General features: G+C 43.9%; 1 protein-coding gene across 5 annotated transcripts in view; it reads left to right on the top strand.

Annotated features, from left to right (window-relative positions):
* Positions 1-4,878: 4,878 nt before the first annotated feature.
* The window catches only part of GBF1 (golgi brefeldin A resistant guanine nucleotide exchange factor 1), a 102,504-nt gene continuing 80,659 nt past the window's right edge, over positions 4,879-26,723 (top strand). For 4 of the 5 annotated variants that reach the window (XM_048069030.2, XM_048069029.2, XM_048069031.2 and 1 more), the window contains exons 1-3: positions 4,879-5,110; positions 9,648-9,753; positions 11,031-11,097. In XM_048069030.2, the coding sequence (XP_047924987.2) occupies positions 5,103-5,110; positions 9,648-9,753; positions 11,031-11,097 (181 nt within the window). In that variant the 5' untranslated portion in view covers positions 4,879-5,102. Of the gene's footprint in view, positions 5,111-5,301; positions 5,321-9,647; positions 9,754-11,030; positions 11,098-26,723 lie in introns of those variants that run through there. The other variant, XM_067000434.1, reaches the window with a different exon arrangement.

Genomic DNA, 26,723 nt, shown 5'->3' with positions numbered 1-26,723 from the left:
CCATTCCAGCTGCGCGCCCGCCGCCGCCCGCCCCGTCCAGCGCCGCCCGCCCCGCCCCCGCCCCGAGCCCCGCCCCTCGGCCAGGCGCGACCAATCGCAACGCGGCTCATTTGCATCCCGGCGCGCCCCGGCGCGCGGATTGGCTGAGGCGCGCGGCGGGCCTCGCCCGTACCGCCTCGGCCACGCCCCGTCCCGGCAGCGCGGGTGCTGCCGCCGCCGGCGCCGCGCCAGGGCTGGGGGAGCGGCGGGGCCGTCGGGGGCAGCGGCACCGGTACGGGCATGTGCACGGCCCCGGCACGGCACCCGCCCCGGGCACTGCTCCTGGCCGTGCCCCGCCTGCTCCGCTTCACAGCTTGCCGGCCCCGTGCCTCCCGTCCGCCCCACCGGCGTGCACCGACGGCTCCGGCCCCCGGCGCGGCGAGCCCCGGGGTGCCCGCCCCGGGGTGCCCGCCCCGAGGTGCCCGCCCCGCCGTCGGGGCTCGGGCTCGGTGCAGGCGGCTCCCCTCTGTGCCGAGCCCTGGGGAGCTGCAGGAGCGGGCTCGGCCCCGCTGTCGGGCCCCGGGTCGCCGCGGGCGGGTTTCCTCGGGGTCATTTCCACGGCACCGTGCCGCCCGTTTATGGTGCCAAAGGTCCCCCCCGCGAGCTCTTCCCCCGACGTGTTTTGGAGATTAGGGGATAACGCCGTGAGAGCGGGAGTGAATGTTAGCCCCGGTGATTTACGAGCCCTGCGATCGGGGAGCCTGCCTGGTGCGCACCGCGGCGTACAGATGTGATGTATGGAGGGCAAATGCGGGCGAAGCAGCACAGGGTGCAAGGAGGGGTTAAGCAGACACGGGCGTTACGGATTACGGTTCAAAACCATGCACAAACACATTAATTCAGTAGAAGCGTGGAGAGTTTGAGAGGAGTTGGCAATGCTGACACGCTCGTGAGAAATTTCCATGGTTTCGTAAGGGTGGCACTCTGAGGTTCGTGTCTGCCCCGCTGCTTTTGGCCTGCCAAAAATGACAGCAAACAGGACCACAGCTTCTCCCATCCCTGACTTTAACCCATCCCGGCACAGGCTCTTCTCTGTCAGGAGAAGCAGGCGCAGCACGGCAGCATTAGCGCTTTCCCGGGACAGTCCATCCCTATCACCGCGTGCCTCAGGGAAGCTGAAAACCCAGCTCCGGGGCTGCAGCAACGGAGGGTGGTGCTTTGAATTGCCTGCCTTCCCCTCCAGACCTTTCCCCGTGCGTAGCCTGCAGCAAATACAATTAGTGCTTATGCTTTAAAGTAGTAATGAAGCAAAGGTATTTTTAGCTATTTCCTTCAGGCAGCTGGAAATAAGAACCGGCACCACGTCACAAGCTTGCTCCCTGTGAAGTGTAGCACGAAGACTGCTGGATTAGAGGATCTGGGGAGCTGAAGTGGGAGGCTTTTGCTAGGACAACCTCCTTGCAACCGCCCTGTTGCATGAATGGTCTCTTTGGGAGGGAGGGCTCTAGCATTTGCTGTTGAAATGTAGTAGCAGCTCTTGTGCTTGGTGCCAAGACTTAGCGGTAGTTCATCTTGTCTTGCCAGCTGGAGGATTCGCTGCTGGAGAAGAGACCAAGAACTTCACCTGGGTTCGGGAGACAGATGTTACTACTTTGCATTAATTAGAAAATAGAAGGAAGAAGAAAAAAAGCAAAAGCAAACAAAACCCAGAGCAAACCTGACTCACATCTTGGCGGAGAGATGGGACATGCAAAAGGAGGGAATTACTCAGCACGTTAGACATACTTTACTTTTTACCAGCCGGGAGGAGTTTGTTCTCCGAGAAAGCCCTGTCTCTGCCACAGCCAAATTCGGCTGTTCTGCTGCTCCTGGAAGGTGGTGGAGTTGTTGATTGTTGATCGTGGTTTCCACCTTTGTGTCTTAACTAATCTTTTAGCCACGCTGGTTCCATGCCCTCAGATGCCTTGAATATCAGGAGCAAGGCTTGCATGTGGCTTGGCCTCCCGGGATAGGTGGCACGGGGAGCAGAGGGTGGGTTTGATGTGTTTGCAGTGGCCAGGGCTCCCACTGCTGCATGCTCTTCTAGCTGCTATTTGCCAGTGTTGTGGGCTTTGTGCCCAGGTGTATCACGTAGCCGTAGCCCAGCCAAGAGGTGACGAAGATAGGACTGACTGAGGTCAGGCTGCTCCTGCCAAAAAGGCATGGCTTCTCGTGGCCAAGTAGAGACAATGGGAAACATTGCATCGGGATGTTTGTCTGGAGAGTTTCACGTCACGGGGAAATGCAGGAGAGCTCCTGAGACATGGGTTAGGTAGAACAGCCAGGAGGCTGTTTCAGCCCAATGGGACTGCTCTGCAATTTCAGTGTTGTGCTCTGTAGAGTTTCCAGAGAAGGATTTTAGTATTTTTGAGTGTCTCATTTTAGCTCTGTTGCTTCAGTTGTAGGTCCTGGCCTGAGTGCAGATTGCACCAGATGCAGAACATCAGTTTCCATTTGGAGAGCCTTCAGCTGGCTGTGGGCTAGCCTCTACCTGAGCTTGCTCGGGAAAGGAGCAGCTGCTGAGAACAACTGCGTTCAGTGTTTAATGGCTTTTTTTTTTTTTTTTCTTTTGGATTCTCAGCTCTGGGGAGGATGACTGCAAGTCGTTCCTAGCCACGGCAACTGCTTCTACCTTCTGAGCCAAATCCCTCTCTTTGCCTTTTTTCTGGAGACCTCACTAGGCCTTAGAGAAATAGCAAAAGCCTCCACGAGAAGGGGGTGGAAGTTCAACCTCTCCCAGACTATTTAACCTGGTGGAAAATTTCCGTGTTGCATGTGCCTGCGTGTCTGAAATCTGGCCTCTGTGGATGACCGCAAACTGGCAGGAGCTGAGCAAGAGTAATGGACCGTGCAAAGCTGGTCCCGTCCATCAGTGCAGATTGCAGAGGCTGAGGTGGTTGGCAGCAAGGATTTGTTATATTCTCATCAAAGCTTGTGGGGAGCAGGCTATTGCGCTGGCAATCTGGTTCCAAACGAAGGCTGCCACAAGCAATTGCTGTGCCCCATGGAAACTGCTCTGCACAACCAGCTGGCTGCTCGTGTGCCTCTTGTGGAAGGAGGTGAACTGGAGAAGCAGCTGGGCAAGGGCTGTGTGTAGGATTGTCACTGTTTGCAGCCCCTCTGTATGCTCCCTGTGGGCTGAGGAGAAACATTCAAGACAAAAACTCAGCTGAAAGGCTGCATCTTTGCAGCGAGAGTAAAGCCCAGCTTTCCTGATCACACAGCGCGAACCTGGGGGATTTGCCCAGATTGTGCTGTTCTGATCCTGGGTTTCGCTGTCCCATGCTGTGTGTAAGAACTGGTGCGTTATCATGGGAATAAAGCAGCAAGGGACTTCTCCATCTTGGTCCTGCACCAGCATCCTTTGGTGCCCACAGAAGGCTCCAATTTGCTCATGTGGTCTGTACACAGCTGTGCATGCCTGTGCTGCCGGATCAGGCAATCCAGGACCCTGAAGTTCCCTGATGCTGCTGGGCTGGGGCTGTCGGTGCTGCACTATCGCATCCGCAGGATTTTCTGTCAGGCCAGGGTGGTGCTGGGGTGCCTGAAGGCTGAATAATGCAGTGCACAGTGCGTGCGGGTGAACTTGCTTCTCCCCAGACAGCACGGGGCCGTGCTGTATTGTTTTCCTCTCCAGACAATGCAGTGCTGGATGGTAAGTAAAAATGCAAAGCACATTGCAATGTTTGCTCTTTATTAATGCACTAAGATGCATTCGGGTGAAGCAGAAGGCTCCTGGCTGGCTCGGTTTCAAGCTCCGTGACAGGCTTCCATAAATAACACCTCAGCAGCTCTCCCGATCGGGCCGCGTGTGAGCCTGAGCTGCGCAGCTGGCACAGGCAGGGGCAAGAAGGCACAGCGGGGTTGCAGCCCCTTCCCTGGGAGGGGAGGCAAGCTCCGCTGACCGGCACCGTGTGAGGGGGTCGAGCCCACGCCACAGAAAGCCCCTTCCATTATAAGGGAGCGGGTGGACAGAGAGCAAACAACCAGCTCCAGGGAGAAAGTGCCACGGGAGCTGTAGGTGCTGCTGCAGCAGGGCAGAAGGGAAGGAGGAAGCACCAGCCAGGAGCCTTCTTGTTCTGCCAGCCTTCGCCTGCTGCTTAGGCGGCTTTTGCAGCCTCTCTGCGCTAGGTGGGTATTTGAGCACCTGTTCTGTAGCTGAGGGCTCAAGCTAAAATCTGCCAGCGGTACCGCTGAAGGAGAGACTGGGGCGAGATATTTTGGCTTCTGAGCCGCTGGCGAGGCCACCAGCACACGCTGCTTCGCTTTTGGGGAATTCTTGTGGCTGCTTTCCGCAACTGCAGCTCAAACTTCCAGCCCCGAGCCCTCACGCTGGGGTTGGGCTGCCCAGGGGCGGCTGCGCGCTGCCTTGCCCTGTGCCTAACGCAACGTGTGTTTCAGCCCAGCTGCGGCAGGGGAAGCTGTGATGAGGGCAGCGAACACTTTTATGTTTTAGGGCAGTGACCAGTTTTAGGGCAGTGACCAGTTCCATGTCGTAGGGCAGCGGCCGGCCCCGGCTCGCTCTGCCCCCTCACACCCCGAGGGCCGCTGCCCTTTGCCCCCCCCCGCCTCCCCCCCCACAATGCTTTGCGCGGGCGGCCCTGCCTCCCGGCTTCCCCTCAACCGCCCTTGCTGCCCCCCCATCGGCGTAGCCCCGCCCCCCGGCGGCACGACTCCCCCCTGCGATTGGCCAGACGCCCCGCAAGTTCTACCCTCTCCCCTCTCACTGGCTCCCTCCGGCCTGTCACCGCAGAGCCCGCCCCCTCCGCTCGCAGCCCGTGCTCCCATTGGGCGGCTCCGCCGGCCGGCCGCCGCACCGCGCGCGGGTTGGCTGCGCGGGCTGCCCGTCAGCGCAGTAACCAGGCAGCGGGTTAGGGTGCGCCCGTTTCCACGTCAGAGCGGAGCGAAGCGGGGCCGGTTTCGCTGCCGGTGCCTGGAGGACCCCGCTCGGGGCCGCGTCGCCCGCCGCCGGCAGGAGGGAGGGGGCAGGGCCGGGCAGGGGGCGGGCAGCCGCGGGGCCGGGCCCCCCCGTCGCGACCGATGTGCGGAGCGGCCGCCGCGGGGAGCAGGCGCCGCCATCTTGGATGCGGGGGTCAGTGCCGGGCGGCCGGCGCCTGTCGCGATAGTGTCGCGACGCGAGGGCCGGGGCGGGAGGGAGGGCGCGGCGGGGGAGGGGGGGCGGGGCCGAGGCAGCCCCGGGCCGGCGGGGGGGGGGAGGAGGTGAGAAGGGAGACGGTGACTGCCACCCCCCGGCCCCAGCGGTGTCGCGACAGGCGCGACTCGCCCGCGACAGGGGCCGCAGGTACCCGCCGTGCCCACCAACCCCTGCTTTTTGGCTCTTCTCTTGCAGGCGTTAGCAGCCGGCCTTCGGGGCAGCGACTCCAGGCCCCCGGCCTGGCCTCGTCGGGGTCCCCTTAAAAGTGAAATATCGCGACAGGGCCCCGCGGGCCCCGCATGGGTGCCCTAAAGAGAGGAGGAGGCTTGTAGGTTGTCAGGTGGCTTTGTGTTGGGCAGGAGTTGTCTTGGGGTTTGTGGAGCAAAGAGGGCTGCGCGTTGTGCTTTGGTGGCCGCACGTCGGTACGTTACGTTACACGCCGTGTCGTGTGAGGGCTGGAGCGGCCAGGTCCAGGTCAGGCACCGCGTATCTGGGTGCTGCCATAAGCAGCGCAAATTCCGGTCAGCAGAAACTTGCTTTCAGGTGCCACCTTTCCTTCATATGTAGTGAGCATGTCATTGCTCACTGCTGCCCTTTGCTACAGCAGTTTCAGTACATTTGGGTCCTTTAGCATGGCTGAAGGGTAAAGTTAACGATGGGAAGAAATGACTTGATGGAAGCCGGCCAGACTTTCACTTCTGATGCTAACTCTTGCCTGTTTTCCAGAAGAGTTGCAGATGTTGCCCTGCAGGGAAAGGAGCGTTTCCTAAACATGTACCTGTGGCTTTCTATGGTAACACCCACAAAAAAAAATTGTGTTCCTGTGCGCTGGGACAGTGTGTTTCAGGGTTGAGCAGTGGAGTGTTCAGCGCACGTGTGAGAGAACGTTTGCAGATGTAGATGTTGTCATTGTTTTTACATGAAAGTTTTGCATCTAATGCTATTTCAAGTCTCAGAAGAGCGATCGTTCCTGTGCACAGAGCATTGGTGAAGGTTTTGACAAGCGTGAGTGTTAGCCTTTGTTGTTTTATGAAATGCTCAGGTGTTTATCTTCTTCCACTCTTCTAACCTTGTTAGCAGTGAGGCCATGAATGATGACAGCTTCCCTGTTTCTCGAGGTGGGCTGGGCAGCTGTGTTGGTTTGGAGCTGCCTGTTGAAGCTCTGAGCGGGAGCAAAATCTGAGGACTGGTCTGTAGGCTTCAGCAGATGCATAAACCCATCATGAGAGAGAAATAAGATTTTGTGCAGGATTAACTGAGGAAGTAGGAAAATAAAATGCTTCTGAAATGTAGTAGGTACTTTTCCTGATTTTTCTGTGTAACTAAGACCACAGAAGTTCATCCATTTGTTCCTATGCTAAGTCCGCTGTCTTGTGTGTGGTTAAAAATTCCTTTTGAGAAAGGTATCCCATCTTGATCTGAAGGCATCAGGAGCTGGAGGAACCATGGCTTTACTTGGGAGTTTGTTTCAACGTTTATTGATCTTAGCAGTTCCGGCAGCCTGTCCAACAGTTAGAGGATACCCCACTCTTTAGAGCATACTCTTGTAACACGAAGCCTGTTTAGCATTTTTTTGTAGTTGAGCATTTAATGGTTTTGTTTAACTACCCCCAGGCTCTCCTAAACCCAGTGCATCATTCAGTGCTGGTCTAGTAAATCTTAACTTTCTCGGTGCAGCTTCAGAGCACTGCTTTCAATCTTAAAACTTTTTTTCAATATAGAACATCTACACTAAGCTCTGAAGTGAGAGCAGTTGTTGCTCAAATGCTGAAATTGTCTTGACAGTTTAAAAAGGGTAAGCTTCAGGAAGTACAGAGTTTGGAGAAGCTATTTCCATTCCTTGAAATAAACTTTTAAACTGTTTTACAGGGTGGACGATGCTTTTGCTGAGTCCAACATGCAAGGTGAATCTCTCTGAAAATAGTTCTCTGGCCTTTTTCGCCCCCCTGTAATTATTTTCTGTTTCCTTCTCCAGCACACAGCTGCAAAGATCTCTTCCATGAACAAAGATAGTTGGCTGTGGTTTGCTTTGGAATGTGTTAGTACAATTTCTTGGTTGGCTGCAAGCTTAAATCTGGAGCAAGAGTTTCTCTCATCTTTACCCTGTGTTCGTTGTAGATTGGGCTCAATTTTGTTCTTGATTTTTTTTTTAGCTTAAAGGCAGAAGAAATAGGAGTACCATGGGCAAATTCTACAGCGTGCAGAGTAGTATTTAAGCTTTGGTGTTGTTTTCAATGGAACTATATCTGTTGAGTATCAGTGCGTGTGCAGGGCATGTGATACATGTGTTTGCTATTTCTTTACGTGCTTTTCCAAATCAGGTTAGGGGAGCTTTTGCTTCTAGAAGTCAGTTTGCTGAATGCATCGAATGGCACTGCGAGGTTTACGTGCTCCGCATTAGCTTGTAACAGTGAAGGCAGTGAAACTTGGGTTTTGACAAATTTGAATGTGCAACATTTCCTTAAAAGTGCCTTTGTGGAGCGGTGTTCTGTTCTCTGAGATTTTCCATGTAGAGGTATGGAAAATACTGGAATTGCTGAAAGAAGAGATAAGGGAGGGATTTTACAAGGGAGATAAAATCTCCCATAAACGTGTTGTACTGAAACAAAGATGATGTGCTGAGGTAGGAAAAAAAAAAGCATAAAATTATGGATCATATTTTAAAGCAGTCATATAACTAATACATGAAATAAGTTACTGTTGAGGAAGGGGACATCTCTCAAGCGTTGGACAGATGAATAGGAAAATACCTGGGGTTCTGTTACCTACAAATGTGGAGGGAGGTTGTAAACTGTTGTTCTTCAGGGCACAAGCACACTGCTTGGCACAACTGTTTGTTTATTTTTCTGAATCATCTAGCAGTGAATGAGAAACTATTGATCTGGTCTCTTACACCAGTTCCTGTATTATAAAGTATTTTTGTCTTTGCCCCTAATTTGTTGTGTAACTCTCAGGAATACCGTTATTTCTAACTAACTGAATGAAGTAAGAAGCAGTGTTGCTGTAAGATTGTTCATCCTGTTGCAAACGTACAAAATCGAAACAACAAATCGGATGCTCTCCCCTGATAAGGCATCGTTTTATATTTTTCTTTCTTGTTTACAGAGTCCTGAAGCAAATTAATCTCTTTTGCTCAGAGGATATTTGTATATTTGAAGTGTTGTTGATAATTCAAACATGTTAATTACAGCGAAGCCTGGCAGATCCAGGATGTCTGTTCTGAGATTTGTGTAGCGGTGTTTCCAAAGCTTGGGGTGATGGACCAAAATTGCATCCTCCCAGCTTTGCTTTTGCTACACGGGCAAAAATCCTTATATTCTTTCTTCTCCTCCACCCCAATGGAGTCCTTTAAATGTGCCTCTCTGATTTGAAGTGCTGTGATTGGCGTTTCATCTGTTTTCAGTCCTTTGCTTTCTTATGGATGTCCTGATGGGATTTAAAACTGGATTCCTCATGTTCCTTTCATATCTTCTGAAAAAGTCTCATTATCATCTACCATTTCACTAAATACTTCTTGCTTGCAGACATGGTGTCGTCTGACTCTGGACTCTTTATAAGTCCTGTTTATTCTCTATAAACAGTGATGTCTGTTCATTCCTCTCCATCGTTACTTGTTTATGCTCCACTATATCTGGGCTATAGCTAGTGGAGAGAGAACAATCCTGCAGTAGACTACTCTTGGTTTCTTTTTCTCAGGCTGTTGAAAATATTTCTCTTCTTGTACAATTCTTCTCTTCTGGCTTTCTCTTTGGGTACATTAGATTTAAGCTTTTCCTTCAGGCTCTGTGAGTGTAAATGTCTGCTTTTTGCTTTCACACTTTCTCCCCATGTTCCATCTGGTTTTGCCCATTTTGTGGGATCTTGCTCTTTCCTTTCTGTACGTATCCTCTTTCTTAAGAAGTCGTCTTCATGAAGCAGGTGTGAAATCAACGTGTTTTGTAAATGATGTTATTTTGTCGAAGTTTCAAGTCCCAAAGAGTTTTGTTCTAGGCAGCTTATTCAAGCCTCTGATGCTTATTTAACGGAGTACAAGATTAGCTTTGTGTTCTGTTTAGAGCTGCAGGACTTTGCATAAGTGCAGGAGATGAGTGTGTTGTGGCATTGTCATGGGGGTGCCTGCTGGTACCCTGACACTGTATCTTTCTCTGAACTTACTTATGCTGGAAAAAAGAGGAATGCGCCTTGATGAAGTTGTCTTGCTTTGCAGATGTCCCGTTCTAACTAACGGTCTATTCTCATGTTCTTGAAAACCTGCTTTGTGGAAAAGTACCTTCCTTTTGTCTTCTTTTTGGGGGGAAAAAAAAAAGTGTTCGCCTGCATGCACAAAACAAAGATCTAGAAGTGGTGTTTTTGTTTTGTTTTTTGTTTTTATCTCTGTAGACCTCCTGCTTGACTAGGGCCAACTCGATACTTTGTCTGAGGAAGGGAATGATTCTGAGGGGCTGAAAATTAATTGAATTATCTTTATTTTCAGGGTCGTCAGGATGGTGGATAAAAACATCTACATTGTACAAGGTGAAATCAACGCGGTGGTGGGAGCCATAAAGCGTAATGCCCGATGGAGCACTCACACACATCTGGTAAGTTACCTTAGGTTGTTGCTACCTGTTTGTGCTATGGCAGAAACCGTCTGGTTTTAGAAAACTTCCTCCATCTTTTTGGCGCTCTGAAGAGTACTTTCGAGCTAGAGTTGGAATGCTTTTCTGCATTGTTTCATGCTAAGCTGTTTGGGCTTCTTGAGTGTCAGTGACTGTCAGAGGTACGAAGCTGGAAATCTCCTACCTGTGTACCCTGAAAACAAAAAAAAAAAACACCCTGATTGTATTCCACATGAGAATCATCTCATTTAGACTTTTTATCTTCTATCATATCAGGAATTTTAAAGGTATTGTTTTTATTTATTCATTTATTTATTTAGGGGAATGTCTGTATATATGTTTTGTACCCCATTACAGATGAAGGTCCTGATCATGAGGCCATGAAATAACAATTGGGGAAGTCATTATATACGGGGGTAGTTTTAAATTTTTCACGTGGCAAAGTATATTTGTTTTAGCTCTGTTTTGTGAGTGCTAGTTGCACTCTTGAATGGAACCCATTAATAGTTTCATACCTGTGCTATTAAAAGCACACCATTTCTAAGTAATGGTGCCTTGGTCAGTTTATGGTTTCCACAACGTAGATGTGTGCCTGTGGTGCACTTCAGAATGCCATGTGAATAGCAGGTGGCTGTCACCCAGCCTAAGTGCTTTCGGTTTGTCAGAGGGCAGGGTTCCTTCTAACGGGCATTTCTTCATTAGTGCTCACTGCCACCCCGTAGGAGGTGTGGCTGCAGATGTACATAGCTTGGAGAAACTGCTGTTCCTCCTTATTTTAATATCCTAAAGATAAACTAAGGCTAAAGGATGCAGCTTTTCATATAAATTTCATACTGTGATTCTTTCTTCAAGTTATTTTAATGGCACCAAATGTCATTGTATTTCTGTTCCCATTACGATCTGCATAGATTAACATTATAGCAAATCCAGATGAGCCATTTCAATATGGTATGAGGTAGATCTGCTCTGAAATTTGTTGAACAGTGGAAGGCTAATCAGAAATACTTCTAAGGACAGTAAAACCAAAGTAGAATGCTCCGTCTTGAACTTACTCTTTGACATTTAAGCTGTACAGCATTGGGTAGCACGAGAAGGAAAATAAAAATGCTGCTCTTGATTGTGATGGAGTAAACAGGCTGACAGTGATAAACTCAACCCACAGTACTTCTTTGAATATGAAGGTGAGATCTTTACATACCCATCATTAAGGTTTGTCTTCTTGCTTTATTAATGACTTCCTTCCTATATATAACCTATAGGATGAAGAAAGGGATCCCCTGCTGCATAGCTTTAGCGTCTTAAAAGAAGTGCTGAATAATATAACAGGTAAGCTTATGCAGAAATCAGCAGGTACGTGTACCTTCTAGGGTACATGCAAATAAATGTTATATTGTGTTCTGTGTGCAGGTGTACTTTTTTATTCTATTTATTACCTAGAGATCATATACTGAATAATGAGAAAAGAGTTAATAAGTATATGCTTTTCCAGATGAATAATACGAGTACTAAACTAGCATACAAATACTACTGTTGCCAATATCTGGACATATCTATCCCTCCGTGTGTGTGTGTGTATTGTGTGTGTATGTATATATTTGTGTGTGTTTACGTATGTGTGTTTTTTTCATTATTATGAAGCTTGTAGTAATCTGGGAAATCTGCTATATTATTATGTATAATCTTTTTGTGCTTTGTTTATGCTTTCTGATCTGTGAGTGACTAGAAAAATCTGCTTGGAAAGGTGGCTCCCATTATTGGGTTTCTCTTCAAATTCTTTGGTTTGTTGGGTTTCATCATTTGTTATCAGTAAGAAGTGAAGATGAGACTTCACTTTCCATTTGCACCTCTTGAATCTTGAGGTGAATGACTCAAGGTCTGAGTGTTTTACTTTGTGACCAGTTGCACCGAAAGGAGCTGGGATTCTGTATTAATTACAGAAGTAGAGCATATGGCTGTGATGTGGATTATAACTAGGTTTTTGCTCCCAGACAGTTTTTCCCGTTTCCACCCACGTTTTCTCTGTTTATAGTTTCAGGAGTAGCTATTTCACCCCAGTATATATTGAGAGTCTGGAAGTGAGGCTCATGCTGAGCTGCATGTGGCATTCTGCTGGCTCTTCCCAAAATTTCTTATTGATTGCAATATTCTAAAGAAAGCCTTATTTCTGATCCCCTTATCACAGTGAGTGTTCAGAACTACAGCTGAAGTTTGAGATGGTCTTTTCGCGTTTCTGATTGCAGAGTGTGCCTGTTCTCGTGTCAGTGCTGAGCCTGGAATCCCTTCAAAACTATGTTCACTAGAACTACAGTAGTGCCCCTTCCAGGTGCTGAGGACCTGTGCCAGCTCTAAGCCCTTATTCCTTCCTTGTTTGTGGCTGCCTGCAAGTGTAGTGCTTTATTTTTCTTTGCCTGGTGAACATTCCCTGACTGTGAGCAGGACTCTTCTGTGAGGTCATGACATCACAGGCAACTCCTGCAGTTTGTATTTTTGGATAATATCTTTGTTGTGGGTGTTACACTTTTCCCCAGAGTAAATGAGTGGATTTGTGTATTTCTGTAAGCTCACTCATCTTCTGTAAGATATGCATACAGTCATCAAAATTGTTTCAGGAGGACGATTTCCTGGCACTAATCTGTCCTTCTATGAGATAAAATTTTGAAGATGAGACTCCTGAAGTTCTTTGCCATTATTGCAAATGGCACTTCTTATCAACAAGGTGGGGAGATGTCAGGATGCTTGAACAAATGCAATATGAGTAAATGTCAGGGGCTGGCCATTTATCTGTAGTTCCTGGATGCAATATGCTGTTGACTTGTTGGGAAAAAATGCAAGCCGAGTATCTGCTCACGTTAGAGAAAGCCAAATTCCGCGTACTGAGAGACTCTCTGTGAGTATTAGTCATCATGTAAGTAGGTTTACGCTGAGCTAGTAATTGCTTATATATGATGATGATAGCATATTGGTTTGATTACATGGGGTTCTTTTGAGCAGGTAATTTCAGCTTCAATGACTGTTATTTATAGACTAGTGTCTTGAGATAGGACATCGTTGCTATGTTCTTTTTTTTCATTTTAGACAGACTGGTTTTCAAGCAGTACTTTGATACAGAGTCTACTGCCTCATCTTCCAGGCAATGAAAAGTCCAAGCTTATTATTATTATTTTTAATTATTATTATTTGGGGGTGGGGGCAGAGTTTTTTTAATTTTTTTGCCTAGACCTTCCTTTCATGTCTCTTTCATTAGCTCATGGAAACACATTGCTTTTATATTTAAATTTATTCAAGCTGTAATCTTTGACATTTGAGTTAGCTTTTAGTACAATTTTGCATTTATAGTAATATATATTATGTATTTTCTCAATCCCCCAAGAACCCATTTTAATCTGTTCCGGATGCAAATTTCAGGCTGCCTTGTCCCATCTCCCCTCTTGCTCTCGCCCCCCCTTCCCCTCCCCCATGGAGCATGTTTGATCAGGTGTGGCAGGAATATCCACTGTCAAGCTGCGCCCTTTATATTAGTCAATATTATCCTTCCTTCCCTCCCACTCCCTTCATTCTCCTCTGGGCTTTACCAGTTGATTTATAATTTTGGAATTCTCATCGGAGTCTGTAATACAGTTTGTTCATTATTTAACCAAAACCTGTTTAATGAGCAAAGAGAGGCAATGTAAATGTTAGGCATGTTGCAGTGGAGTACCTTTTGTTCTCCTCTGAGCTAGTGGGTATTAACTCTGTCGTGACTGTGATGCTGAAATACCCTGGTCAAGGGTATAAAGATGCACTGTATACCTCCCGCAGCTAAAGATCCCCATTTCAAAGCGTTGCTCCTCAAGAGTATGTAAATTACATAATGTTTTTTATTTGATTACCAAAAATAGTAAATCCTTGCCTGCAACTATCTAGTGGTATCCCATCCCATTGTCTAAGTGGGCTCCTGAAGGAAACATCTAGAGAAGATGCTGTTGCTCAGCACAAACAAACCCATGCCTATGGTAAGAGTAGCTTCATTTCTGCAATTCAGCATACCTAGCGAAAGGCCTTGGACCTGATTTACAGGGAATGATGTTGCTCTCTAAAATTCTAGCAGTGAAATTTAATTTTATGTAGATTTATAGGAGCTGATTAATAATTTGAAAATGAACAGCATGTCTTCTCTGATCCCCTCTCACTGGTTCTATTTTATGCCATTTTTACACTTTCGCATGCTGGATATGTTTTAATGTTGATAGTTGCTGCGTGAAAAATAGAAAAATAGATGTTCTCTCGTCTTGGGTGGTGCGTATGTTACTCCAAGATAAACTTAATAGTTGAATCTTGAACTAAGATGAGCAGCGTAAGCCTGTCTGATATGATGTCTCATGTTTCCAATGCTCAGAAAAAAAATACAAATTACTGTCCTGAGTTATGACCGCATGCAAACAACGACTATCAAGCTTTGTCTAGGCTTGCAAAATTGAAATTGAGGTCTTCAAAGGTTATTTTAAAACTGATGGAAGCCTCAGTACTGGTACAGATTCCCATCTAGGGTAATTGCACCACAGCTTTCATTTGACTGCTTTTTAAAGTACATTGAGTATCTAGAAAACATGTCTGGATGTTTAAGTCTGTTCACTTTGTCAGTTTTGTTATGGATTTAGGTCAACAAAAGGAAACTTCTTTTTGACATCCAATGATAACGGAGCATCTTTTCTTTCCTGAGTGTTTCTAAGTTAGGATGCTCTTGAGCTCAGCTGGGAGAGGTTTTGTAACCAAAAATGACTGTAAATACAAACTCATTATAAGCTGCTTTTTCCAAGATCTGGTGAGGATTGGGTTTTCTTAAATCTTGCTGTTGGAGTCTTTAGACGATTCCAGCTTGATGCGTAGGTGAAAGCAGGTACTTCTGTAGTCCTTCTCCTCAAGGCAGAATTTGTGCTTTGCTCTGACTGGGAGGATGAGTCAGTAACCAGGATTTTTGTGACTGAATTCCTGCTTACTGGTGTGTAGGATGGTTTTAGGACAGAAAATAACTGAATGCAACTGCCTTGTACAAGTCAGCAGTGCAGTGGGAGAAGCAGGTGTTTGTGGAAAGTGTGTGCATCAAGAGTCTATTTAAATAAGGTTTAAACTAGGTAAACACACCTGTGAAGAGGTGCTTGTGTATATTTTAGGGCCATGAGTGCCAGACTGGAAGGTTTGAGTCCTTTTATCCTCTTGTGGTTCAGAGTCAGTGCATTTAAACAGAAGCTGCAAAGTAAGCTGTTAGAAGCACTCAGATTTCATGCACATTCATGACATTTTAAATGAATGCTTGTACAGTGGGTTCAGAAGAATCTTTTCATGGCTTATTTCAGACAAGAAGCTGCTGCAAATCTCCATCTTTAGAGGGTTGGCTGGGGCATTAAGAGCTGGCTAAAGGTCAAATGACTGTAACCATAGGAGAACCTTTGCCCAGTGTACCGATTTAATATACTTGTTACTGTAGCCATCAGTTTTCTGGTATGTAGATTTGATTGCGCACTCATTTTCTCATGTCTGATCTCTGGAAACTCAGTTTTTAAGGCAAATCTGACATTCAGATGAAACAATACAGAACTTTTATCCTGATTTGGGATTAATGCCTGAACTTTTCCTCTACGATCTCATTTTAAGAAGTGGTAAATGAGTAGTAAGAATAAATGTAGGGCCTTTTCTCAGACCAAGCAACTCTGGCTAACATGTAGCTTTTGTCGTGTTCTCTCTCTATTTTTTTTAAGAAGAGCGGAAAGGGTGTAAGAATGCTTAAAAATTGAGGAAGTAAGGTTTCTTCCATAACTTTAATTCAGCCTTGCTAATTAGCAGGTGGCAATGCAATTTTAATCCATGTCAGATGATCTAACACAGTGTACAGCAGTGGTAATTCATTTCTTTTAATATTTTTTATCATCTTTTTACTATAAGAAATAGGAAGATTATGGTGACAGCCTTAATCTGGTGCTTTGCTTGCAGGCTGAATCCAGACTACTTGATTCGTGTGTAGTGTATTCAGACTTTGCAGTAAATTTGTCATTTTTAAAGCAAGTTCCTAGTCTTAAAAAGGGCATACATCCTTCCAAGTGCAGAGAGAATGTAAATCAATACACTATTTTTGCTTTAAAGCTGCAGGTAGTTCTAGATACTGTCTTTGAGAGAGGTGCATCTTTGTTCTAACTTCATTGTAGCATCAAATGAAGCAAAGGGCTGTTTTATGGCTAAGGTCTTTGGCTTTCCCTCTGATAACAGGTTTCTTTTGACGTTTTTGGTGTAGATTTTCTTGGTGTTACTGGAGAAATCGTAAGCCAGACTCTTTCCAGGTGGTTGCTAGTATTTTTCCTTTACTTTCTAAGTGAGTTTCCTGGAGTGACGCTATTGTGTCCTGTGAACGATGACTGCTCTGGGAGATTTCTGGGATGTAAACTTCTCAAGCCTGAAACTAACATGAAAATCATGTTAGTTCAATATAAAGCAAGAAAGAAGAGGAATGTGCTTGATGAATAACTTACTATTTTTGAAGCTTAGACATGCACTAAGGCAAGCATTGTAACCTTTTTGCAAGGCTTTTCTATTGTTGTCTGTGGGGCAGCATTTCTGCAAAGTGTGAGGAGTCAGGTGCAGGGTCACTGGTCTCACTGGTCGCTGAGTTGTTCAGTGAGGCTTTGAACACAGGGCACTGGGTGGAATGGGACTCCTGGGAAGGGGAAGCTTGTAACAGAGAATGTGTAATCGAGACTGAACAGGCAGAAAGGGCTAGAGTGAGGCTGTGTAGCAACCTTAGTTTGAGAACATTTTAGCTTTTATGTTTGAATTCTGTATTGTGTTTCTGAGTTTTAAGAAACTTGCTGAATAAATTTAAAAGAAATGGAGTGACTATGGGAATGTCTAGAGAAAAAAAATCCACAACCAAAACCATTAAGATGGTCTTCACACAAGGTATTTCTGCATTTCTCTTCAAGCCAGAGCATCTGAACTGTCCCTTCTGCTGCCCACCATCCTTGCAATGCCACTTTAGGATCCTTTTAATGCGGTTCTTTGTGTGTAGTGTAAGACAAGAGCTCAGAGCTGGTCTCCTGACTGTGCATGGCTAATGACTGGCAGGTACAGGCAGGAGGTGGTGCTGTTGGAAGGAATTGTTTCCTGACCCCTAATCCTTAAGGACCCTAGGATTTAGATGGACAAGCGCTCCTGGCTGTTGCTTGGCAGAGTTCCTGCAGTGTACTTGTTCTCTAACACCAGCCTTCTGTTACCACTGCAGGGCTGGGCTCTGAAGAGCTGCCACATGTGCACGGTGCGCAACTGACTCTCTCTTGTTCCACGCTTGTTGAGCAATTACTTTCCCACTTGTTGGGCACTCCATTATTTCCTTCAGTTACTGCTTCTGTGTGAAGTGGAGCCATAAAGGAAATGGCCTAATGTACATACATTAGAGGGCTATAAATTGCAGTTTGATTTGGTAGAAGGGCAATGCCAGATGCTCCGCTGAAATTAAGGTTCCTCTTAAGTTATCCATGGAGGTTTTGTTCCAGGTGTTTTTGACCCTGCTGTCTTTGTGGTTGTTTGAAACCAGTTAAGAGTGATTGTGGCCAATTAAGAGACAGTAAGGCTATTTGCATGGTAGTAAAAACCTTCTGGAAGGAGAAGTGTATGTGAAAGTGTTGAATTCTAGTAGGAGTTCATTAAATATGTAGCCCTTCTTCTGTTCTCGCAGCTTTCCTTCTCTTTGCTGTCCTCTTTCTTCACTAAATCACTGCCATCTAACTAGTTAAAAACAACGGCTCACAGGTGGTCAACTTCAAGGAAGCAATACCCGTGTCAGAAAGTGCAGGTGCATATTTATATAGTTATGTAATAGAAATGCCACGTCTTGGTCACATATACGCAGCGTGCATACAGAAACATTCCTCATCTCAAAAAATTTGTAGCTTTAGAGTAGAGAGGTCATTAAGTATATAAAGTTGTTAAACACTTGAAGGTTTTTCTTAATGATTACTTCCATTTGTCCTTCAAACAGGCCATTGTTGGCTGATCCCTAATAAGGTTTATAGCAAGATGTGAGTTTGAAGAAGAGGTTTGAAAGAGGATTCAATGAGGCAAAATGTCCTGTTCTCAGGGGTAGTGCAGGGATGTGTGATAAAGTGCAGCTTCTCACAATAATTGTTGCAGAAGACAAAAGCCAGCAAGAAGACAAGTAGAATGGGAGGTATGCAAGGTAAGTACAGAAGTAGCAGAACGATGGATAAAATTGTTATTAAAATACCAAATTGATTGGTATGGGGACATTAATAGTGAGTGATGTACACTTGTGAGACTTGCTTGTTTGTTGCTGAACTTGCATGAGTTTTTTTTCTTTAAGGTAACTGTACCTAGCTTGTCTGCTGAGTGTTGTACAGTATATATTTCCTGAAGTTTTTGTGTGTTTTTTTTTTTTTAATTTACAGTCAGGAAAAAAACATTTTCTTCGCACTTGTTTTGGACCTCCTTATTGTAAGCTTTTTTAAAAAAAAGACAGGTCAAGATAATGCTTTTGAAATTTGTCTTTAGAAAATGATACACGAAAGCCACTTTGTCCTGGAAGTAGATATTAAAATTTCCAGCTGCACCAGTCCTTTAATAACTCCTGTCATCTTTTAGATAGCACGACTTGAACTTGTTTTATGGCACCTCTAAACACAACAAAGAATGGAAAATTTGTTATATGTTGTCTGTAATATAGCGGATTAAAGGTTGGGTCTTGGGTCTTGTGATATGATAGATACTGAGGTGAAAGAGATAGAAATGATATGTCATGGATGAGTTTGAAGAGCGTTCAATCAAGTGTTTGTGTTGCCAACAGATACTTTTTGGGAAAAAAAGTTTGAGAGTGAAATGAAATCTATAAATTTATTAATACAGTGAGGAAGGATAAACTGTGATTGATTTACTGTATACAAGTAAATTTTCTAGGGACGGTGAGTGAGTACAGGTCATCACAAAATTGTAGAAAATAAATGTTCCTTTTCAAGATGTTTTATCAAATAGTCTCAGTTATTATGGGAAGTTGATGATAAATCAGCATTTGTATTGCATCATATACCGTATCCATGTGACCTGGAAATGCCATTTTAAGTGTTAAAACAACCTGCTCTTCCTTTAAACTCCTGATTATATTGGGACGTTCCTCAGTTAGTTTAGGGGGTGTGGATAGACACACTCTTCATCAGTTGAACTTCTGAACTGAATGTGCCTGTGCTCTTCGCATGGTGCAATCATGAAGTTAAAACTTGTCAGTTCAAGCTACTATTATTTGCCAGCGCATTGTGGAAGAAAGGTGTGCAGTTACATGACAGTTGAGGAACAGGGCACGACATTATGACAACAAAATAAAAACCCAACATGTCAGATGAGAGCTTGCACATACATGCAATGCAACTGAAGTTCAAAGTGATGTTGGCTTTAGCTATCCTGTTAAAATCCATGTTTTAGTTTAAGATAGTTTAACTTAGGTAATTTGTTTCTGTGATAGTTTACACGGATGTATTTTGCACTGTAATCACAATTACACAATTGTCATGCTCAAGGGGCGCACTTGATTAATGCCTGTTAGCTGAATATGATAAATTGTTTGGTGATGGTGGTGGTACTTTGATTGTCTGTATGTATATAAGCACTTCAGAAGTTCTGATTTCCAGTCTTGTCCTTGGTCTACTAATTTACTGTTTAAACGTGGCTAGGAATAAGTGAAAAACAGAGGCAGTCTTTATCTGAACATGTATGCCTTCTTTCCATGGTGCAGGAGTGTGAATTTCTTGCATGACTGTTAGTAGTTCTTGACGTATGTGCGCTCTATCCTGTTACTTAAGTGAGGTGAGAGATTTCAGAACAATGCTGCTTGCTTTTGGTTGAGTTTAACTTAATTCTAGGGGGAAGCTTATTATTAAAATGTGTCTCTGTGCCCCTGTTACTTTTCAATAAATTGTCCTTTTTCTTGATACAGTGAAGAAGTCTCCCAAGTGGCTGTCAAATTAGATTCCGTTTACCTCTTGATTAACTACTTAAATAATTTAGGTGGCAAATTATAAATGTGAGGTATTGTTGATGTAAATCAAGGTGAGGTGGTCATCTTGATCATTGTGTACTGAAGGAGAATAGTCTATGTGGTCTAGGGGAGGGGCTTTATAGAAATAAAACGTGGCGATGGTAGAATATGGTTGCTTATGTAAGCATCTTTACTAACTGCACTTAGGAACTTGGACGTTCTTCAAAGCTGGATTAGACAGTTTATAGTGGCCTGTAATAGTTCTGTAATAACTAAGATGGCTGTCACAGCAGCATGGGAGGAGAGAGACGTCATTAGCTGGTTTTCATATCTGTCTGAGGTTTACCCATTTGTTGTTCAGAAATGCTTTGTTTTGCTTTGTGTGCATGGCTCTTTGTTAAAACATTTGGGTTTTCAGAATCTGAAATGCAAATACATTCAGTCAGCCTGAAGATCTAACAAGCACCATAAAATATTGTCTGTGCTTCTCCTTTCTTAAGTACATCGTGCCTCAGTGTGAAATCACCTCAGACGTGAAGCAATCACACTGATACAGGGCGTGGGGAGAATACAGTCCTGGGAATATTTACCTAAGTGGTGGTGCTCATGGTGAACACAAAGGTGTAGGAAGTATGTTTGCCCAATATGTTTGCCAAATATTTACTGGTCTGTTAAAATATGTTACGGTCAACAGGAAAAGGCTATTTCAGTTGAAACAGGAGTGCTGTGATATTGTGGGAAAATTAGCTTTTGGTTTGGTGGAGAGGTACAGCAATGGTTTAATGAAGGTAAAATAAAGCTGAATTGTGGACCGTTTTTCCAGAGTTGAGTGTGTTCCTGTTGACCTAATCAACACTCGCTGTATGAATGGAAGGAACTTACACATCTAACCTTTTGTGTTGGCACTGCTAGCAGTCCTGAACAACAATCTTTTATATAGCATGTAACTTCTTTGCTTGATGCAGGAGTATGAACACTTGCATCATGGAGGCTTCTGTTTCCTTAAGAACATAAGGGAAGGAATGTCCATGCTTTGTACATTTGGGAAAAAAAACAAAGTCATGTTTTATTAGGGTAATGGTTTTCTCTTTTTCAGAGTGTTGGATGCAGGAGGGGAATAAAAAGATTCAGACATTTTAAAAAACAACAGAACAACTGACAGCTATTGTTTTCTTTAAAGAAAAATAAATTGCTGAAGAGACGTAGAAAGAAGTAATGGGGGGAGACCACAGTAGGCATCCCGGAATGCTTGCTTTAATGGCTGTTTGCTAACTGACTACTAAAGCTTGTGTCAGAGGCAACAACTTAAACTTTGCGAGCTGTTTTATGCCTTTCTCTTTTACTAACAATGCATTAAAAACCTCAAGGTGAAGTTCATTTTCATTCAGCCACCTTTAAACTGTACGGTGTCGTTTTGGATGGCGGTTCTTAATGCTATTGGGTTTCGCAACCCATACTGGTACTTGTTCACTTGCACCGGGCTCGTGTGCTGCAGCGGAAGGTCACACACTCGCTTTCACTCTGCAGGAACAGCAGGTGATGGTACCAGCTGTTCACATCCCCGTATTAGATGCCTGAATTTGAGCAGCTGTACGAGGCTGCTAATAAACTCTAAAATGTAATGCAGTTCATATTTTGCCCACATTTCACTTCATCCTACTCAGCACTGGCCATTAATTTTTAACATCTTTCAATACCACCTATAAGATGCTTATTTTCTTTCTTGTCATGCTGGTCTCCACTCCTCTTGTATGGTGTGCCAGTTAGATCCTTGACAAGTATTCCAGTGTTACAGATTTGAAAAACAAAGTGTACAAAAGCATGGTGGTGTGTAGGATTTAAGGAAAAAAGAACGGTGTCTCAACTAAAAACATTTTACAATTTTCAGGTTTTAATGTAGCGAGAATAATTTAAACTGTTCTAAAGGATGTACTTGTCTTTAAACAATACTAGCACTTTTTTCACTTGTTTGTTTTAGAAGAATGGGTCAAAACTGCTTTTTTTTCTGAGGAACCTCTGCTTGTGTTCGACTAGCTGAAGAGGTTTTACGTGAATCTGCTGTTAAAAGAGGGCTGCAAATATTTTTAATTCCACTTTGAGCAATAAAATTGGCTTGGCCATCAGTTTTGATATATCCACAGTTGATTTCAACTTGTGCTTTTTATTTAAAAAGCTTATTTGTGACCTGTTAGGACCCTCTGTTAAGCCAGTTAAATAAACCCTGGAAAGGTTGAAACTGCCTGTCTGTGCTTTCCAGAAGAGGGGAGGAGGGAGCCAAAGGAAGGATATTTACAGTTTAAAACCTTTTCAGCTCCTCTGTTCACCTCTTCTTGCTGCATCACTGATTTAGCTCCCATCCTCTTCTCTGGAATGCTCGTAGTACCTACAGCTGAGAAGTATCTTGGCTCCACTGACTGACCAGCAATGTTAACAACAAAGTTTTCCTGCTAGTAAGATCCTTAAGGGTGACTTTTTTTTTTTTTACTCCATTGCCATAGTCTCAAAAAATGCACTTTGGAGCTGAAGTCATATTGAGGGAGGCAGGAGCTGTGAAGAGGATTTTTTAAAAACACAGAGGTGGAGAAAAGTTTGCTTGGTCCTTTGTTCAAAAGAAACTTGGGGAACTTAATTCAGCAATTCAGAGAGAGACAAGATTGCATAAGAAGTAGACTATAAAACGGAAAATGTAAGAAGCTAGCGGTACAGTTAGGGTTGGAAGGAGATGGGATGAGATCAGAAGTGTATCATAGAATATAGGAAGAATATAGCTGTTAAAATAGTGAAGGGGCTTAGCTCAGAAGAAACAAAGCTAGCTTTTAAGTTGAACCTAGTTTTATTACTTCACAATTCAGCTAATTTAGATGGTCAGCATTTTTAAATTGAACTGTCTTTAGGTCTAGAACTGATCTTCCTTGCTTGATCTGTGTTGCTTTCCTCCAACAAAGATTGCAATTTTTTTTCCCCTGGATGATGAGCCAGTTCTCCCATGGCAGGTTAGAGCCGTAAGCTCCTTGTTTAGAATCTAGCCTTTTCTCAGACAGCCTTACAATGCTTTCTAGACAACCGGTATTAATTGGTTGAAAAAGCCAGTTATTTTTAACTGCATGCTTCAGATTTTTTTGATTTTTTTTCTACTGTTCAGGTGTCTCTGTCAGCCATAAAGAAAGCAGTTGAAGTAAATAGCTGTATCAAATGAAGTACCTCTTGTCCCCACAACTGCTTCCAAAATAAACCGAGAATAATGCTTTACACATTTTGTCTCCTTTAACTCTAAAGGCGAGCAGCAGAGGAAGCATGGATTAACATGTAGTGATTTCTAGGAGCTGCTCTCCGCTCAGATTCCACTGTGCTTGGGCTGACTGACAGCGACATGTGGCTCAAGTGCATCTGGAAATATATCGCTGGCAAAATCTGCTTGGGTAAATATAGCAGGAACGGGTTGTCAGGGCAGGAGACAGATTGTTCTGGGAAAGGAAGTGTTGTCTGCCTTTCGTCTGAATAACAATTTCCTATATTTCTTAGACCTATCTCTTTCAGTTTAGCAAAGGTACAAGCAGGATCTGACACATTTGCTGGGTTCTGTTGTTCTATGTTCATATGGTGGGAATATTCCCCGAAATGGTATGATCGATACAAGTAGCTATAGAGAATTGATGCCAATATATCCTGAGGTGTTTAAATAGCAGTGGCACATGCTTTGTTCAGGTTTAAGCTCTTATTGAAAATAGGGCAGAGGAGAACTCACTGCATGGACATCAAATGTGGGGAAAAAAAATCTAAAAAAAATTCAGGACATGATCATACAGAAGAATTCTGACTTTTGCTTAGAAGCACAATTGGTTTTAGCCCACCTGGTTCCAGGAAAAAAAAAAAAAAGAAAGCCCATTTTAAAATTTATTTCTTTTGTTGGCAGTTGCTATTTAGAAAACAAGCAGGGGTAGAAAATGCCAATTACAAGGCTTTCCTCTAGCAAAAGCTGACTGGCAAAGGGATAAAGGCTCTCGAACCACCGTGGTACTGACCTAAGTCTCAAGGCAAATTGAATTGTTTGTGAAGAAACTTGAGAAAAACAACAGTGTTTAAAACCAGCAACAAAACCCACCCTACAGAGACATCAGCAGTAGCTGATACTGCTTTTTCCCTCTCCATAAAGCATGGAATAACTTCGTGTGTACCGCTTGAAGGGTATTTTTTTATACAGTGGGCAGTTTTTCCATCTGCTTGCTCAAGAAGGTGTGAAAGCCAGACCCCCTGCCCAGTTTGTGCGCCGTAGCTGCCCGAGGTCCGCCGCTTGCTCTGCTGCCTGTGCCGAGAGGTTGTGTGCTGCTCCCGGTCTGCTGCCCCGTGATGCAGCTCTGCCTGGGGTGGGGTTAGCAGCCAACAGGTGCACAGCATACCACGCAAATGTGGAGGCAGAGAATTCGCGTCCAAGGGCATTGGGGGTAAATAACTGCACTTACAAAAAGTGTTAGATGAATGCCAGCATTTTCCCTGAGCAGATGAGTCTGTTCTAAATTCTGTCCCGCAAACCTCCATGTAATAAGCTTAGTGTTTTTTTTTCCTCAGAAGTGCTAAACCGATGGCGGAATCTTCTTTGGCATATAGGAAAAAATGATTAATTTGCTGGAGGATGCAATTGAATTAGCCTAGGGGCTATCCAAAACTTTCTCTAGTTAAAAGCAGTAGGGTAGAATATGAAATTATTTGCTTTAAACTTTTTGGATAAACCCTGTGTGCCTAAATAAAAAACTGTTCTGTCCATGTATGGAGTTCTTCAAAAATATTTGCAAGCCATCAAGATTGTTTTATTATTTCTCCTGATTGTACCAGGCACAAACATTGTGCTCTTTGCCATGAATTCAGCAGGGATGAAAATCTCACCATTTCTCAGTCACAGAGGAGACCTGGGACTTGTTATTTCATTTACTAGCTGTGTTACATAGCACACCTGACTTGGGTGTAGGCCATTTGCAGTGTAAACCTCAGCAGAAGGAATAGTATATCTGAATGGTGCATTTAAAAAGAAAAGAAGTCTGTGCTGACATTCCCCCACACACACCTTGCCTGGCTCACCCTGGAATAAAACTGAAAGGGCTGAACTTGATGTGGTTGCAAGGTGAAATTTTATGTCAAAAGATACCTGTGTTGACTGCTCATCTGGTACTAGTAAACAGTCGTTTGCTTTTCTGTGCATCAGCTGTTAGTATGTCCTACAATTAACTACTTTTTAATCATGCATCTAGTACAACAGAAATTAAACATCATATAGTCAAAAGATTATATTTGCTCATGTGTTCACTAGCATTTAGTAAAAGGATGTTCCTTTCCCCAACATTTGTATTTTATTTTAAAATGGTGAGTTCTGTGAACTAAAGGCAAAAAGCTGAGATTGTCTGCAGCATGTTAAATGAATCGCACACAGTGATACTAAAAAGAATTGCAGTTACCAAGATATTAAAGAAATCTAGAAGGATGAAAGCAAAAGATTATTTGTTAATGGCTTTGAAATTGTGAAGTATTACATGTAATGAAATGTGGAGTAGTATTGGGAGGCATATGGGAATGATGCTAAGTTGAATAAGCGTGAGGAATGGGATATCTTATTTTAAACTTCTCATAAACTATGTTTCTGAGTGTGAAGAGGTGTGAAAGAAAAGCCTAACTATTTGTAGTCTGGGAAAGGTAGTCTGTTTTCTTTATCTTGTTAATGAGCAAGCTGACTGGAAGTCTTTAAAGCAGTAGAAAATGTGCAAATATTCTCTTGCTTATTTTTAATCATTACGTATCTCCTGCGTGGAGTGCTCTGCAACATTAAGTGAACCAGATGTGGGTTAGAAATTGAAGCTGAAAGAACAACAGTAGAGAATTTGTAGTAGATGAAATTGAAAGGAAAGGATAGATATATATTCAGTAAAAAGATAAAAACAGGAAAAAAAATTCTCAGTCGACAATTCTGGAACAATTACAGAAGTCTTTGAACCTGCTGCTGTGAGGAAAGAAAATGACTTGGAATAGTTATAACTGTTCTGGAGGAACTATTTTTCCTGCAGGGATTTCTTCCAGGACCACTGTTCCACAGTAAAAATGGCTTTGCTCTGGAGGTGTCCACATGATGATTTATTCAGGCTGGCTGTAGAAGTACATGTAACTCTGATCTAGCTGTGTTGATGGGTGTTGTCACGTAAATAGGAAGCATTTAATCTCTGTAAGTATAACTATTTTGCATTCTTCAACAGTCAGTTGCAACTGTCTAGGTAATACTGAAAGCTTATATGGTATTTGAACCTCATTTACTGTCAGTAAATGCTGAATTATTGACCTGTTCTGATAATAGCAGTTGTTTAATTTTATGAAAGACAGAGATTTCATTTTAAATCTTTAGAATGCTTTGCTGTTTTAGTTGCTAATTCTGGGACAAGAATGCAGGTAAGCTTATGAATGGAGCAAACAGGGATATGTAGGTAAATAGAATCTAAGTGGGAACATAGATACTTTTTTTTTTTTTAACCTTTTCCTTCCTCCTGAACACCTTCTGGGTGCTGAGCTGCAGGGGAATAGGGGTGGTGCTTGCCTTTGTGAGATACTTCAGTGTCTGTTATTTTCTGAGCTGATACTCTGCTTCATGAAAATCACCCGAAGCATTAATTTATCTTAGTTTTTGTGCCCACAAATTCAAATTACACGTGACGTTATTGGCTATGACAATGTATTGTAAAATATTTATGCTGCAGCTTTATTCTTGGTTTTGAGAGAAGAATCGCTTTTGCTAAGCGATAGAAAAAGTGGTGAAAGCAAGGCAAAACTTGTGGCATGGACATAGACATCTGGAGCATACCCAATATGTGCATAGCTTAAGTTCTATACTGCAAAAGCTGCCTGAGTTTCTTGTAGTCTACAAACAGTACTTAGGGGCAAATGCCCTAAATGCCACAGAAACTTCTTG

Source organism: Anser cygnoides, chromosome 7, assembly GCF_040182565.1.
Source record: "Anser cygnoides isolate HZ-2024a breed goose chromosome 7, Taihu_goose_T2T_genome, whole genome shotgun sequence".
NCBI lineage: Eukaryota > Metazoa > Chordata > Aves > Anseriformes > Anatidae > Anser > Anser cygnoides.
Note: the sequence above shows the minus strand (reverse complement) of the source record. Positions and strands in the feature narration are given on the sequence as shown.